At 55.8% G+C, this 14,808-nt stretch overlaps 1 protein-coding gene across 7 annotated transcripts in view; it reads left to right on the forward strand.

Moving 5' to 3' along the window:
* Nucleotides 1–14,808, forward strand: part of ADCYAP1R1 (ADCYAP receptor type I) — a 42,401-nt gene that overhangs the window by 11,732 nt on the left and 15,861 nt on the right. For 4 of the 7 annotated variants that reach the window (XM_062178871.1, XM_062178872.1, XM_062178867.1 and 1 more), the window contains exons 3-12: nucleotides 1,224–1,331; nucleotides 3,380–3,400; nucleotides 4,308–4,349; nucleotides 7,157–7,266; nucleotides 7,677–7,774; nucleotides 8,234–8,366; nucleotides 9,235–9,388; nucleotides 9,696–9,756; nucleotides 10,432–10,501; nucleotides 13,719–13,810. In XM_062178871.1, the coding sequence (XP_062034855.1) occupies nucleotides 1,224–1,331; nucleotides 3,380–3,400; nucleotides 4,308–4,349; nucleotides 7,157–7,266; nucleotides 7,677–7,774; nucleotides 8,234–8,366; nucleotides 9,235–9,388; nucleotides 9,696–9,756; nucleotides 10,432–10,501; nucleotides 13,719–13,810 (889 nt within the window). The remainder of the gene's footprint in view (nucleotides 1–1,223; nucleotides 1,332–3,379; nucleotides 3,401–4,307; nucleotides 4,350–7,156; nucleotides 7,267–7,676; nucleotides 7,775–8,233; nucleotides 8,367–9,234; nucleotides 9,389–9,695; nucleotides 9,757–10,431; nucleotides 10,502–13,718; nucleotides 13,811–14,808) is intronic. The other 3 variants (XM_062178869.1, XM_062178870.1, XM_062178868.1) reach the window with 2 other exon arrangements.

Below are 14,808 nucleotides of genomic sequence, written 5' to 3' on the forward strand. Positions count from 1 at the left end.
AGGGACCACCACGCCTCCAAAATCTGGAAATCTGATGTTCGAGTTTGACATCCTCTTCTTCCTCGAAGCTCACGTCTTGATGAGTCCTGAACTCCTCTCCGTCTGTCCATCCCATCAGCTTGGTCCCTGTGCGCTGCGGTGGTCTCCACTGTGGTCCCCACCTCCCTGCTGTTGCAGCTCAAATCTTCTTACTGTCCTAGCCGTGGCACCTGCAGGCTTCTGCCCAGATACCCCTCTCCCTCTGGTGAATTTGTGCTCCTCTTTTAGGTGCCGGCTCTGTGCCAGCCCCCTGCTTCAGCCTGCTCAGCCTGAGGGGCTGGAGGGACCCAGAGCCACAGCCTCGGGGTTGCCAGGCTCCGCCTGCCTCCTGGGAGAGGGGCTGTCCCTTGTAAAGGAGCGTCTGGGAAGCTGGATTCGTGGTGGTGCTAGGGGCTGCTGGGTGGGCAAGGTGAGGTGGGAGGGGCACCCAGGAGGAGTCCCGGTGTCTTGTGAGGGTTTCCCCTGGCCTGGTGCTTCTCCCCTGCCCACAGTCCTGCTGGGACTGCAGGGGGCCCCTCCCTGCCACAGGAGCTCCTTCACTGCTTGTGTTCCAGCTCCCCTTGGAGGGGTCTTCCAGGTACAGGGCTGAGGCCTCCCTCAGACAGCGGGCCTTGCCTCCCACCCTCACACCCTGCCTCTCGAACCTCAGACCCCTGCAAGAACCTGGCAGTGAGCAGCCAGGCTCACCTGTGTGTATACATGTGTGTGTGTTGTGGAGTGTAAATAGTAATGGTATGGTATGTCTGTAGTGTTTGTGCAGTGCACATGCATGTAGTGTGTGTAGTATGTAGTATGTGTTACATGTGCATCATGTGGTATGTGTTTATTTACATGTGCGTACATATATGGTGTATTGTGCATTTGTTGTGTGTATATGGTCTGTGTGAATATGGTGTATGTTTGCCTGGTATATGTGCATTGTGATGTGTTCTGCCGTGCTTATATGTACACAGTATGTGTGGTGTGATGCACCTGTGTGGTGTGTATGTACGTACATGTATGGTACATAGGTGCAAGTGTGTGCACGGTGGTATATATGTGCGTGGTGTGGTATGTACAGGGTGTACAAATGGACACATACGTATATGATGAGCACTGTGGTGTGTACTCCTGTGGTGTGTGTGTGTGCATGTGATAGATGTGTGTGGTGTACATGTGTGCTCACCTTGGTTCTCTGCCCACAGGCTGCCCTGGGATGTGGGACAACATCACATGTTGGAAGCCTGCACGCGTGGGTGAGAGGGTCCTGGTCAGCTGCCCTGAACTCTTCCGAATCTTCAACCCTGACCAAGGTGGGTTCAACCCAGAGTTGCTGTGCCCACCTCTGTCCTGCCTGCTCCCTGCACTGGGCCCCAGGCCCCCCGGAGAGGAAGCAGCAAGGTGGGGCTGGTGTCTGGGCAGACATTCCCAGTTCTGGAACTCACATGCTGGGGACACTCCTGCACATGGGAGCATGCGACGCTCCTCAGCTGCATGTGAGGGCACATGGTGAAAGGTGGGGGTGAGGCCGGGCACCTGAGCCAGGCAGTGCGCCCCTCCGCCGGGCCCCTGCTCTGGATGCCCCCCAGGGTCTCTGGGTGAAGTGCAGCCCTGTGTATGGCTGTCACATCGTGCAGCACCTGTCGTACTTCCAGTACCCGGCAGTGAGTGTTAGCGGGCATTGTCACCACTGTCACTCGAGGGATGTGTGCACAGGACATGCAGTGAGACACCTGCCAGCAGGATGAGTGAAGGAGGCTCACCCACGTCCACACTCACACACCTACTCACCCAGGCCTGGCCCTCCGGTGGGCCGTGTACACTCACAACTTCCTGCAGAGTGCGTCAGGTTGCACGCTGGGGTCTCTGCCGCCCGGAGGCAGCTGTGAGGGCTCAGGAGTCAGGGGCTGCCCGGGGAGAGGACCTGGGCACACGGGCTTGCAGATACTGGCCAGGGACAGGTGTGCAGCCTCCTGCGTGTCTGTGTGGAGCCTCCTGGGTGTCACTGAAGAGCTGTGGAGAGATCCTGTGACCCCTGAGTGATTGGGGAGTTGTGAGGTGGCCGGGGGGATGTGGGGCAGAGGAGAGGAGGCAGTCACCTGCCCAGAGATCACCAGGGATAAGGGCTCTGGGGGAAGCTGGGCTGCAGATGGCGTCTTTGCATGTGGATTGGGTGGGCTCTTCCTGGCCGGCTGAGGTCTGGCTGGGGTCTGGCCGGTCCAGACTGCATGGGTGTTGAGAGAGGCAGAGCAGCTCGCTGAGGGCTTGGAGCTGGGCAGGGATGGCTGGTGGGGCTGGCCTCAAGTAGGGGTGTACTGGGAAGTACTTATGGTCATCTTGGGCCCTAGGTGCACCTTGGAGCAGAGGCTGGAGGGCGGGGCCTCCTGAGGGCACCAGGGCCTGGGTGCTGTGTGTCTGTGCACAAGGCCCTTGTGGCCTGGTCTCTGCTTCCTCTCCCCTGGCCTAAGGCTCAGGCACATGTGCTTCCAGCAATGGAGTCCTGTGTCCTGTCCGAGCTGCCCGAAGCCCCCTTACCTCTGCCCTGGGGGTGGGGAGGGGCTTGCAGGGGGCAGCAGAGAGAGACAGTGGTGCACCTTGGGGGCCCCAGCACCCATCTGTGCTCCATCCCAAGACCAGAGAAGGCAGAGTTCATCTGCCAAGCCCCACATCCCTTTGGGACACCAGCTGTACCTCCCACCTCCAGACCTCCTCCCGGGGCCGGCCCCAGAGCCCAGCGTGAATTTGAAAGGGGAGACTGGTGGCCGGGTGTGAGAGGCGGCAGCAGTGAGCTGATTTGCAGTTCATGCCTGCAGAGACCAGCGTGCTGGCTTCCCCCATCCTGGGTTGCCTTCATCACCCGTTTTCTCCCTGGTGTCTACTGTGGGTCAGTTCCCACCCCAAGACGGCTTCTCATCAGCCACAGCCACAAAAGGCAGAACAAATCCAAAGTGCAAAAAGCCTCCTCCCTCTGGCAGGGGCCCTGGGAGCCTGTCTTTTACACCTGCTTCCTAATGGCTCATTAGAACAGGGCCATTGGCACCTCCACTCCCTTGCTGCTCTCTCCACCTCGGGGTGAGACTTGCTTTCAACACTGAGAAGGCAGAGGATGGAAGATCCCAGCCCACTTAGCTGGGCAGAATGGAGCAGGGGATGTGGGGGTGCATGGCTCCAACCCCTCCCTCCTCCTCTCAGTTGCCTCTGTACATTTCTGGAGGTGGAGGTGACATGGAGGTGTCCGGGGCCGGTCCCACCCCCAGCTGGTAGTCCCTAGCAGGCTTCTCTCCAGTGTTAGGGGCATGCGTGACGGCGACCCTGACGCCAGCCCACCTGCTTACCTCTGCTCTTTCTCTTTCTCTTTCAGCCTGGGAGACAGATGCCATTGGTAAGAGGCACCTTGTTGAGGACAGACCACTGTCCACATGTCTGTCTGTCCATCCAGCAGGGGCCCTGCCTAGGGAGGGTCCAGGTTCGGGCTGCTGGGGTCCAGTGGAGGTGGAATGAGCGCTCACTGGGGTCGGTTTCCCCTGCCACCCCCTGACTTGGTCACTCTGCAGTGAGGGGCATGGGAAGGTGGACAATATCAGCTTAGGGCGCTCACACGCGTGTTCAGGAGCACAGGGCTTAGAAGCCAAGCCACACATGTGTGCACACAGACTCCTGAACGCTTGAGTGACATCCAGAGTGGCGTCCCCAGTGGCTGAGAAGCCGGAAGGGGCATCAAACAAGAGGATATGAGAGACCAAATGATGCACCTTGTAGGCAGAATAGCTAAGAGGTCAGGGGAGGCTTCCTGGAGGAGGTGCTGCGTCAGCTGGGCCTTAGAAACAGGATGTTGAGAAGTGTGTGTGTGGGGGGTTAATGGGCTTCCTTGAAGGCAGGGATTGGGCGTCAGAAGAGTGAGGCAATGAGAGCAAAGCGAGGGGCGGAGAAGCATCCAAGGCTGAAGGTGTAGCAGGTCCGGAGGCCTGGTCGGAGGATTGAGCCCCTAGGAAGAAACCTCCAGGCCTGGACCCCTGTTGCTGTTCTTGGCCCGCCTCCTGAAAAGGCCCTGTCTTCCTTTCTCATTCTCTCCCATTCCTCTCCACCCCCGAGGCCTGCCTTCCCCGTGAGGGTGCCCCTTTGCCTGCTGGGCACCGCAGAAGTGCAGACCCGGCGAGCATGGTGCTGGCTGGTGTCGGGGAGGCTGGGGCTGGTGTGTGTGCAACACTGTGTGCCTGGGTCAGCCTTGGCCTTGGAGCATGCGCCCTGAGCAGCCACGCCCTGACGCATGCCCACCTCGTGTTTTACAGGAAAGTTTGATTTTGCCAAGAGCACCTCCTTGGATCTTGCGGGTAAGGGGCCAGGCTGGCGGGGAGGGTGGGCGTCTACTGACTGTGAGTTTGGGGTCCCAGGCCTGGCCATGCCTCTCTCCCTCTGTGACTCTGCTTTCTTACTTAGGTCAGTCCCTTTTCTTTCTGCTAGAGTCCCAGGTGGTCTCCGTGGAAGACTGCACTTCCGTGCCCAGCACATCCTGTGTTTGGGTGCAGCTCAGAACAGTCATGGCAAGTTGGGATGAAAAGATAAGTTTATTTTGGTGCCAAAAATATTGACATCCAGGCGTGGTTTTGTCGTAACACGCATTTTCCCATGAACTTTTTGAAGACCCTACAGAAGCACGGATCTCAAAACTTTTTTCGTACCAAAATAAACATCCTTTAATTACATTTTGCAGAAACGTCTTGAAATGCTTTCATGCGAATTCAGGGGAGCCCTTTGGGACCCCAGGGAAAAGAACTGGATCAGTCGCTCCCTGATGGTTTTGAACCCCGACGCGTAGGGCAGAGGTTCTCACACTGTGCTTGTGTTTTGCTGTTGCCTTATGAGCTTGTCAGAATGCAGATTCCTGGGCCTCATCCCCAGAGGCTCTGATTTAGTGGGCTGGGCTGGGGCCCGAGAAGGAACCTAGCTGCCCGGTCTCCCAGCCGGCACCCACTTTGGGGATGATCACCCTAAAATTCCATGCTCCTATGAAGCTGCTGGGGGCAAAACAGCCTCACCAAGTGGGTACAGTCGCTGCAGGGTTTCGACAGCCCACAGCCTGCTGTTCTAGAGAGTTCTGTCTGAATAATATTCACCAAGCAGCTCTGGAACAAAAAGGCCTATAGTGTTCTGAGCCTACACTGTGTTGTCAAAAGAGAGCGAGAAAAAAGAAAAATAAAAGAAAGGAAATGGCTTTTTCCTCTTGGTCACGTTTTTTTACAAAATCATTTTCCAGAGCAGCCTGCCTGTCCTCTTCCTGCACCCTGGGTGGGTGGCGGTGGGGGGGGCTTGGCCGGGGTTTCTGCAGGAAATGTTGGGAGGCACTTGGAGGGACGTTGCCAGTGGCAGCTCGAGACGGACTGGCTGGAAGACTGGGCCATTTGGCAGGGAACCGTGGGACAGAAGTGAGCTCCGATGCTCTGCCCGGGCCTGCCAAACTCCCTCCTTCCTGTGCCGTGGGATTCGGGATCGCAGGAGGAATGGACGCTGTTTTCGCACTTGGCTGGAAATCTCCTCTCCAGCAGGGGATCCCTTGTCCCTGCTGCTTCCCCAGTCTTCCTGGCATGTTCCTGACTCCTGTGGCTAAAGAGAACTGGCCTTTGGTCTCTCCACTCAACCAGCAAGGACGCAGGCTGGGGAAGCAGAGTGGCCTCTTGTCGGGCATCTCCTGCGACCCAGTGCTCACCTGGCCTCCTTTGCGAGCTGCCCAGGGATGGCTGAGGCCCAGAGGGGAGGGCTCTGTCCAGCAGTGTGGGTGCTGGAGCCCCTCCTCTGCTGATGCCCCTTGTTTTACACCATTCCCGGGTCACAGAATCTGGTGGAGGCAAGACCCATCCTCTTAGGTCCCAATACACCAGGTGAACGCCCAGGGAGCCCATTCGGGGTCACACTCAGGGGCTGCCTGGAGGAAAGGGGGCTGCTTGCTCTCCCCCCTTCCCAGACATTAGCACCCCCAACCCCCTTATAGACCAGTGGGTAAAGGGAGAAGGAAGTGAGCAATCACTAAAGCCTAGAACAGTCCCAAGCAGGGCGGGAACTGGCTTGGATTCTACCCTGTAGCCAGCAAGTGATGCCTGCAGTGGCCACGACTGGCCCCACCTCCTTGATGTCCCACAAAATGCCCTTAAACTTGTATCAAAAGAAACTGAAGGAAATTAGTGACAGGAAATTGACCTGACCTTAGCCTATGAAAGACAACCCTTGTTCCCTGTGCTTTTTTTAAGCCTACATGTGATCTTAGGCTCCAGCACTGGGTCAGCAGAGGTGAGGCCCTTGCTAACTAAGCTCCGGCTGGTGCGGGAGGTCGCGGCTGCTCCGAGGGAAGCATTGCCCATAGCCGTGGTCCAAGACTGCCTAGGGCCTGCCCCTCACTGTCCCCTCACGAGATTCCGGTGCCCACTTTGCAGGGCTGGAGGAAACCCCTGGGGCCAGGTCTAGAATCTGCATTTGTGATCGAGCTCCCGGGTGATGCTTCTGCACCTTGGCACTGAGAAGCATTGGCCAGGGTGCAGGTCTTTCCCAGAGTGGGGGGCAGGGCATGCAGCCATATTCACCTCGGCAGGTGCAGCCCCTTCATGCTTGGGTAAGAGTGCCATTTGTCCCTTGCCCCTCTCCCCAGCATACTCCATAACGGCTGAGTTGGGTGGCGTCAGCAGTCACTGATTTTTTTTTTAAATAAAGATTTATTTATTTATTCAAAAGTCAGAGCTACAAAGAGAGAGGGAGAGAGATCTTCCATCTGCTGGCCTCAGTGGCCAGCGCTGGGCCAGGCTGAAGCCAGGAGTCTGCAGAAGAGCTTCTTCTGGGTCTCCCATGTGGGTGCAGGGGCCCAAGCACTTGGGCCATCCTCTGTTGCTTTGCCAGGCCCCAAGCAGGGAGCTGGATCAGGAGTGGAGCAGCTGGCGCCCATGTGGGCTGCTGGTGTTGCGGGTGGCGGATTTACCTGCCACGCGACAACGCTGGCCCCACAGTGACTGATTTCTTGCACCTCCAGTGCCCGTGCTTCCCAGCCGGGCATGTGAGTCTCCAGGAATTCCTCTGTAAGAAGTCACTTGTGCAGGTGAATTCCAGGGTCCTTCCAGGTCATTGCCATGCTCATGGCATTCTCTGTTCCCTGCAGACATGGGGTTGGTGAGCCGGAACTGCACGGAGGATGGCTGGTCCGAGCCCTTCCCTCACTACTTTGACGCCTGCGGGTTCGATGAGTATGAGTCTGAGCCTGGGGACCAGGTGAGTGTCTGCATCCTGTGCCCACAGGTGACAGGGGAGGGGCTGGGGAGACCCAGGGCTCTGTGCTGTACTTGTGAGCGTACCAAGGCAGATGTGTGGGGGTCAAGACCGTGGCTGCAGCCTAAGCGCCCTCACGGCCACCCCAGCGACTCTGCCAGGAATGCTGGCTTTGCCAGAACCCAGGCCAAGGGCTGAAGCAGCTGTTGGCTATCACTGGCCAGGCTCTTGCCTTCCACAGGCCTTCACTGAGCGGCTGCAGGGGCAGTGCAGGGTGCTGGGGGTGAGCTCAGCAAGGGCAGAGAGGGAGGAGGAGCCGGGCCCGGAAGGAAGCGGGGCTGCAGGTGTGAGCTGGGAGAAGGGCTGCAGGTGGGAGGAGGGCTGAGCCCCGCCCCTCCTGCGTCCTGCTGCAGGACTATTACTACCTGTCGGTGAAGGCCCTCTACACGGTCGGCTACAGCACCTCCCTCGTCACCCTCACCACCGCCATGGTCATCCTGTGTCGCTTCCGGTGAGACCTCCCAGCAGCACTGGAGCAAGCAAGGGTGCCCTCCCAGCTGAGAGCCCATGCCCTCCTGCCCCACCTTCCCCTGGGTGTCAGCCCTGGAAGAACCTTCCAGGCATTTCTCCCACCCTGAGAGTAGCAAAGGGGACCCTCACCCCAGAGAGGGCAGCTGACTTGTTCAGGCCACACAGCGGGCAGAACCTGGGCTCCTGTCTTCCTGGCCCAGCCAGGGATGGCCGCAGGAGGGAGCAGTCTGACCACGCCCATTAGCAGCTCCGCATTATAGGGTCCTGGCAGTTGGGAGGATCTCCAGAAGTGGGCAGGTGGAGGTGCCTGGGTGGGGGCCCTGCTGAGACAAAGCCCTGAGCGGGTCTCAGAGCAGAGCCCGGAGAAGAGGATGTGCAGTGCCTGGGTGCTGCCGGCGCTGGGCTCAAGGCCTCCTCCCGCTCGGGCGCACGCCTGCAGGAAGCTGCACTGCACACGGAACTTCATCCACATGAACCTGTTCGTGTCCTTCATGCTGAGGGCCATCTCGGTCTTCATCAAAGACTGGATCCTGTACGCCGAGCAGGATAGCAACCACTGCTTCGTCTCCACCGTGAGTGAGCCGGGGGCTGGGGCACCTGCCAGGGAGGCCCTGTGCCCTCCCTCCCCCTCGCCATCCCACTTGTCCAGCACGCCCCTGCCGGCTGGCGAAGGCTCTGTCCCTCGTTAATGTGGAAATCTGGAAGTCTCCCTGAAGTTACCAGGGAGCCACGTCCAGGTCCCCGCCAACCAGACGGTTCCTGCCCCCTGGCCGGGCGTTGTACTTGGCAGAGCAGTTGAGGAATGTCTGGTGGGAACTGCCAAGTGCCAGTTGACTGAGGAGGAAACCGAGACTCAGGAGGGCTTGCCAGGCGTGTAGCCAGGCTGTGCGAGGCCAGGCGCTGCCTGGCCAAGCGTCTTCCATGCCTCCTCCTTTGACACCTCATACCTTTGAGGCAGGTGCTATTCAGAGAGGCGGGGCTTCCGGGGGCTTCCCCGGGCCTGACCCGGAGGGCATGCTTCGGGGGTCTCTATGAGAAGAGACCTCTGGACCCCGATGTGTGTGCAGCAACCTGGGAGGCTCCAAGTCTGCCCTGCCAGGGAGCCCCTTGCAGGTGCCTCTGGCTGCTCTCCCTGCCCACCTCTGCTGTGGACCTGGGGAAGACGGAGGGAGTGAGAGGGCGCCATAGCTGCCCACCATCCTTCTGCATGTGCGGCTTTGCCTCCCGCACAGCAGCTACTGGGCATCGGGGATGCTGCGGTTGTTGGTGTCTCCAGCTAGGGCCTGTGCAGAGCTTTGGGATGCTTGGTTGGTGTCCAGCATGCCAGAGCTGCAGGGCCCTCAGGAGTCCCCCGGGAGTGGCGGGACTGGGTTTTCGGGGTTCGGCCTGGAGGCAGCAGTGTGGGGCTTAGCGCCCTGGCCCTGGCGGCTCTCCCTGCAGGTAGAATGCAAGGCTGTCATGGTTTTCTTCCACTACTGCGTTGTGTCCAACTACTTCTGGCTGTTCATCGAGGGCCTGTACCTCTTCACGCTGCTGGTGGAGACCTTCTTTCCGGAGAGGAGATACTTCTACTGGTACACCATGATCGGCTGGGGTAGGTTGTGGGCTGCAGCCCCGTGCGGCTGGCTGGCCAGGGCCTTGGTCGTGCCTGTGGGGACGTGGGTGCTGCCCTGCCCTGGGTGGGTGGCAGTCTGCTGGTCTCTGGGGTTTCCTGGAGCTTCCTGTGCTGGGAAGCCACTATCAGAGGGCGAGGGGGCACAGACCCCAGGAGGCCTGGATGTGAGGGACAATGAGAGTCTTCGGCAGCTCCCCGTGTGAGGGGCGGCGAAGGCCTGGGTTGGGGTGGGCGTGGGGCCTGCTGGCTTTCTTGTTCTCAGGGCCTCTGCCTCTTGCTCTCCCAGGCACCCCAACAGTGTGTGTGGCGGTGTGGGCCACGCTGAGGCTCTACTTCGACGACACAGGGTGAGTGTGCCCCTGGGAGCCAGGCCCTGAGTCCAGGTGGGCGCCCAGTGGTGGCTCTGACTGCACAAAACCTACCCTCAACAAACCATCCAATGCCAGGCCTGGGGAAGCCTGGCCGTGGGCCTGCCCCTGTGCGGCTCGGCCGGAAACCCAGCAAGAGAGACTCAGAGAGCTTCGCATCTCCTCTACTATGGGGCCAGCGTTGAGCATGGGCTCGCCCCTTTTGGGAAGAGAGGAAGAATGACGAGGGTGGGGATTCCAAGACCCAGGTCGCAGGGGGCAACAGTGCCCCTCCCTGGAGCCCTGGGCAATGCTGGCTCTCAGAGTGTAGCTGCTGCCTTGGCCGCGGGGCACAGGGATGGATCAAGGCTTGGGTGAGCAGCATTTTGAGAACTTCATGATGGTAAGAAGGGTAGTCTGTGCTGTTTTGAGCATGTGCAGAATTCTTTAAATCCCCAGGAGTGAGACTGCTGGACCAATGAAGGTGTTTGAAAGTTTCAGACCCCAGTGGTCTCAGAGACCCCTGCACGATGTCTGTGTCTTTGGGAGGGGACGGTCATTCTGCAGCCCACCGGAGTGCTCCTTTCAGCTGGCCCCTGCTCCAGGGCCTCTGGGACTGCAGGTGTCCCAGCTGAGCCCTGACCTCATCGCTTGTCTCTGCCTGTGCTCTTTCAGCTGCTGGGATATGAACGACAGCACAGCCCTGTGGTGGGTGATCAAAGGCCCTGTGGTTGCCTCTATAATGGTGAGCATCCTCGGGACAGAGAGAAGGGGGAGCAGGGGGCGGGACTGAGAGGGTCGCCGCACAGCCCACCCCCTCGTCGTCATGGCTGCACTGTATTCGGCACAGATTGTTGAGCTGTGCCCTGGGGTTGACCCTTTGTATGACTCTCTTTTTCTTCATTATGGAAGACGCCACTGAGAATAGTTTTGTGCATTTTGAGCACATGCGAATATTTCTTACTATTTCTAAAATCCCTAGAAGGGAGATTGCTGGGCCAAGCAAGGTTGTACATTTAAAATTTGAGACCCCAAGTCATCTCACAAAAACCCGGACACAGGTGTACACCTGCTCGGGGAGGTGACTCCCTTTCCCATCGGGGTGTTCGTTAGGTTTCCTTCTCTGTAACAAAATGCCCCAAAGCTGGGTAGTCTGTAAAGAAAAGAGATGTCTTTAGCTCAGGTTCCGGAGGTACCAGAGCTAGGAGCCCACGTTTGTGTAGCTCCGGCGAGGGCCCTGTTGGCTGTGTCACATCATGATGGGGAGAGAGAGCCAATGGCAGAGGGAGAGGTGGCGGGAAGGTGGGGGGCCAGAAAGTGGGCAGAGGCCAGTCTTAGAACTCGCCAGGGGCCCAGGAGAACCATGTGAACCCCCTCCCAGGCAGTGCCCCTCGTGGCCCGATAACCTCTCCCTGAGCCCTACTCCCTAAGGTCCCACTGCCTTTCATGTCGCCACACTGGGAACCAAGCTCCTAACACACGAGCTCCCGGAGGACACCTCACCCCCGACTCATAGCACCCATGCTGTTGCTTGCACTTTGCAAATCGTCACTCAAGTTTTTGCGCTGTCTTGTGGCGGATCATGGTAGCTCATTGTTTTCATGTGCATTTCTCCAGATTGCTACATGACTGAGCACTTTTCCAAACATTCACTGGCAATATCTTTTTATTCTGGGTATTCCTGTTTATTTCCTTTGCTCATTTTTCTAGCAAGTTTTCTGTCTTATTGTTTGAAGTGTAGGATCATTTCATTTGCTATATATATTGTGAGTGAATTTCCAAGACAGTATTATGTTTGTACAGCCAAATAACCATGTTTTATTTTTTAATTAATTCTTAGCCTTATTATTTATGAAGGCATTTCCCAACCTAAAATATAAAAATATTACTTTTTGGGTAAGGTTTTTGTGGATTAGACTATTATATCTCTAATCCAGTTGAAGTTTAATTTTTTGCCTGGTATGAAATGATATTTAATTTTATCTAATGTTATTTTTTTGAATGAATGGATATTTCACTCTCCTGATGGTTTTTATTGAATCCTTTTTCCATTACACTGTGATTTTATTTTATCATAAGCGTGTAGTATCCTTGTTTTGGGTTTCAGGTCCCCATTGGGTATTATTAACCTGTGTCTGCTCCCCTGGCACATGCCCTCTGGTGCTGGTTACTGTAACCTTGTAGTGTATTTTGAATCTGGTGTTGCAATTTCCCTTTCATGATTCTTTTTTGCTCTTAAAAAATTTCTTGCACGTGTACTCTCGCAGGTGAATTTTTGAATGCTCTTGTCAAGTTGCAAAAATGATGTGGTTGAGACTTGTATAGACGTAGAATTGAGTTGATAGACTATGTTGGAGGAGAACTGATTTTCTTAGGAAAAAAAAAAAAAAGGTGAGTCTTCCTCTCAGGCTGTGGCGTGAGCCTCTGTTTATTCCGTCTTTCTCGTAGGGTCATTTTCATAAAGTTTTTTGGTTTCCTTCCTCGTTCTTGTTATGTGTACCCTACGGTATTTTCTGGTTTAGGCTTTTATGGGTTCTAGGAATCCTTGTTTCATTATGTTTTCTAGGTTTACTATTGATGTTCAAGGAAGCTGTTGAGTGTGGTGTGGCTTTTTCTTCCCTTAGATGTGCTTCTTAACTCCCTTGTTAGTTCTTTGGCCTTTTTCAGCTGGTCCCCATGGACTTCCTAGGGACAAAATTATATAATCAGTAGGTGAAGTTAGTTTGTGCCCTTCCTTTGCAGTATTTATACCATTTGCTCCTTTTTCTGTAGAAATAATGTTGCCCGCACTGAATCGGGGAAGGTGCTCTTTCTGGCATGTTACAACAGGTCTGTTTTTCCACATCAAGAATGGGTATTGAATTTTATCAAATGTGTTTATTTCCTTAGTGATGAGCATTTATGGTAGTCCAGTGTTTCTCCAGTGCAAACATTGCTATAAGAAAGATATTTGTGCATATCTTTGAGCACATGCGGCCGTATCTTTGGATATTTTTGCATTCCTAGGATGAAAAGTGTATGGTTATGATCTGCTTTAGTTTTTTTTTTTTTTAGTTATTTGAAAGAGAGAGAGAGAGAGAGGGAGAGAGAGAGCTTCTTCTGACCACTGGTTCACTCCCCAAATGTCTGTGATACCCAGAGCTGGGCCAGGCCAAAGCCAAGAGCTGGGAACTCCATCCAAGTCTCCCACATGGGTGGCAGGGCCTCGAGCACGTGGGCCATCTTCTGCTGCTTTCCCAGGTGCATTAGCAGGGAGCTAGATAGGAAGCAGAGCAGTTGAGACTCAAACCAACACCCTAGTATAGAATGTGGGCATTGCAAACGGCAGCTTCCGTGCAGCACCACAATGCCCATGCCAATATTCATCACTTCCTGTTGTAGTTTGGGATCTCGGTCTTCTCTAAGGGCTGCTCTGGCCAGGCACCGGAGCCTTCTCATTGTGCCTCGTGTCCGTCTGCCTCCCTTCCGCCTCTTTCTCACTGTCACACAGCTTCCCACTTGGGTTAGAAAGCGTTTGCCTCCGATCTTTACCTGGAGGCAAATGTTGCCGTGGCTGTTCCCAGGCCATCCTCTAACTCGTGATGCGTGCGGCTGCCCATTCTGGTTCCCAGTGTTTGGTGGCTGTGAACTTGGAGTTCCTCTGGGGAATAGCTCTCACCTCTGCCGTAGCCTCTCCTCTCCCTCTCTTGGGTTGTAGTTTCTCCCTCACTTCCATCCTACTTTCTACTTTCTCTTCGGGAGGTACTGACTTTGCTGGCTCACTCCTGGTACCCTTTGTCACTTCCCAGGGTCCCAATGGGGTTCATTTCCTTCCTGTTCTTCCTTCAACAGAACTGTGGGAGACTCACTGTCCATCTTAATTTACAAGTCTGGATGGGGAGAGGGGCGTGTTGGGGGGACACCAGGGGATGTAGGAGGTCCTTGCCCGGAGTGGCCTCTATGCTCTTTTTCTTTGCCCTTAGGTTAACTTTGTGCTTTTCATCGGCATCATCATCATCCTGGTGCAGAAGCTTCAGTCCCCAGACACGGGTGGCAATGAGTCCAGCATCTACTTGTGAGTACCACTGATTGGCTGCCACTGCCAGCCCCGCCAGCCCTGTGGGCCCTCCAGGCAGGTCACAGGTGGGAGAAGGCCTGGGCTTTGCTGATGGGGCCACCTAGTATGGGTGTTTGTAAGAATACTTTTTGATTAAAGCACTTTTATTTACTTATTTGCGAGGTAGAGTTTCAGACAGAGAGAGGCAAAGGCAGAGAGAGAGAGAGAGAGATCTTACATCCGCTGGTTCACTCCCCAAATGGCTGTAATGGCTGGAGCTGCACTGATCCCAAGCCAGGAGCCTGGAGCTTCTTTTATGTCTCTGATGTGGGTTCAGGGGCCCCAACTCTTGAGCCATCTTCCACTGCTTTCCCAGGCAATCAGCAGAGAGCTGGATTGTTAGTGGAGCAGCCAGGACTCAAACCGGCACTACCAGTGGAGACTTAACCTACTATGCCACAGTGCTGGCCCCTTAAAGTGCCTTTAAAACCCAGTCGCCCTCCCAGACTTCAGCTGGCCTGGGAGCTCCTGATCTGCATGGTCATTGCATAGAAAGTAGGAGGGAGAGAGAACGAGACAGACATTATCTGTGTGAGTGGGGACAGTCAAGGTGGATAAGCCCAGATGCCCTAGGGTGGGTAGAGCTTGGCTGTTTAGAACTGCTTTTCTCTTGGGAATCCTGGCTGTGGGGGAAGCTTGGGAACACCAGTGGGTGCCTTGATGCCTGAGATGCTCACCTCCCCCCCTGCATGTAGAGCTTGCTCAGGCTCACCTGAGAGTCAGGTGGATGTTTTCCCTGGGTGGAGTGTTTGAAGTGGGGGATCCTTGTCTCCTTTGCCCATCCTTGGGATGGCTCTCACCATGCATCTGGTCCCACTGCCTCGGCTCCCTCCTGTCCCAGCAGAGGACCATGTGATTTGTTTGGGATTCCTGGGTTCAAGGGCAGCCTCTTAGTGTTGAGTGCCGGGCTTTTCCTACTTCACAGCTAATTGATTTCCCAGGAGTGTTTCTGCAGC

The sequence above is a fragment of the Lepus europaeus genome, chromosome 20 (genome assembly GCF_033115175.1).
Source record: "Lepus europaeus isolate LE1 chromosome 20, mLepTim1.pri, whole genome shotgun sequence".
Classification (NCBI taxonomy): Eukaryota; Metazoa; Chordata; class Mammalia; order Lagomorpha; family Leporidae; genus Lepus; species Lepus europaeus.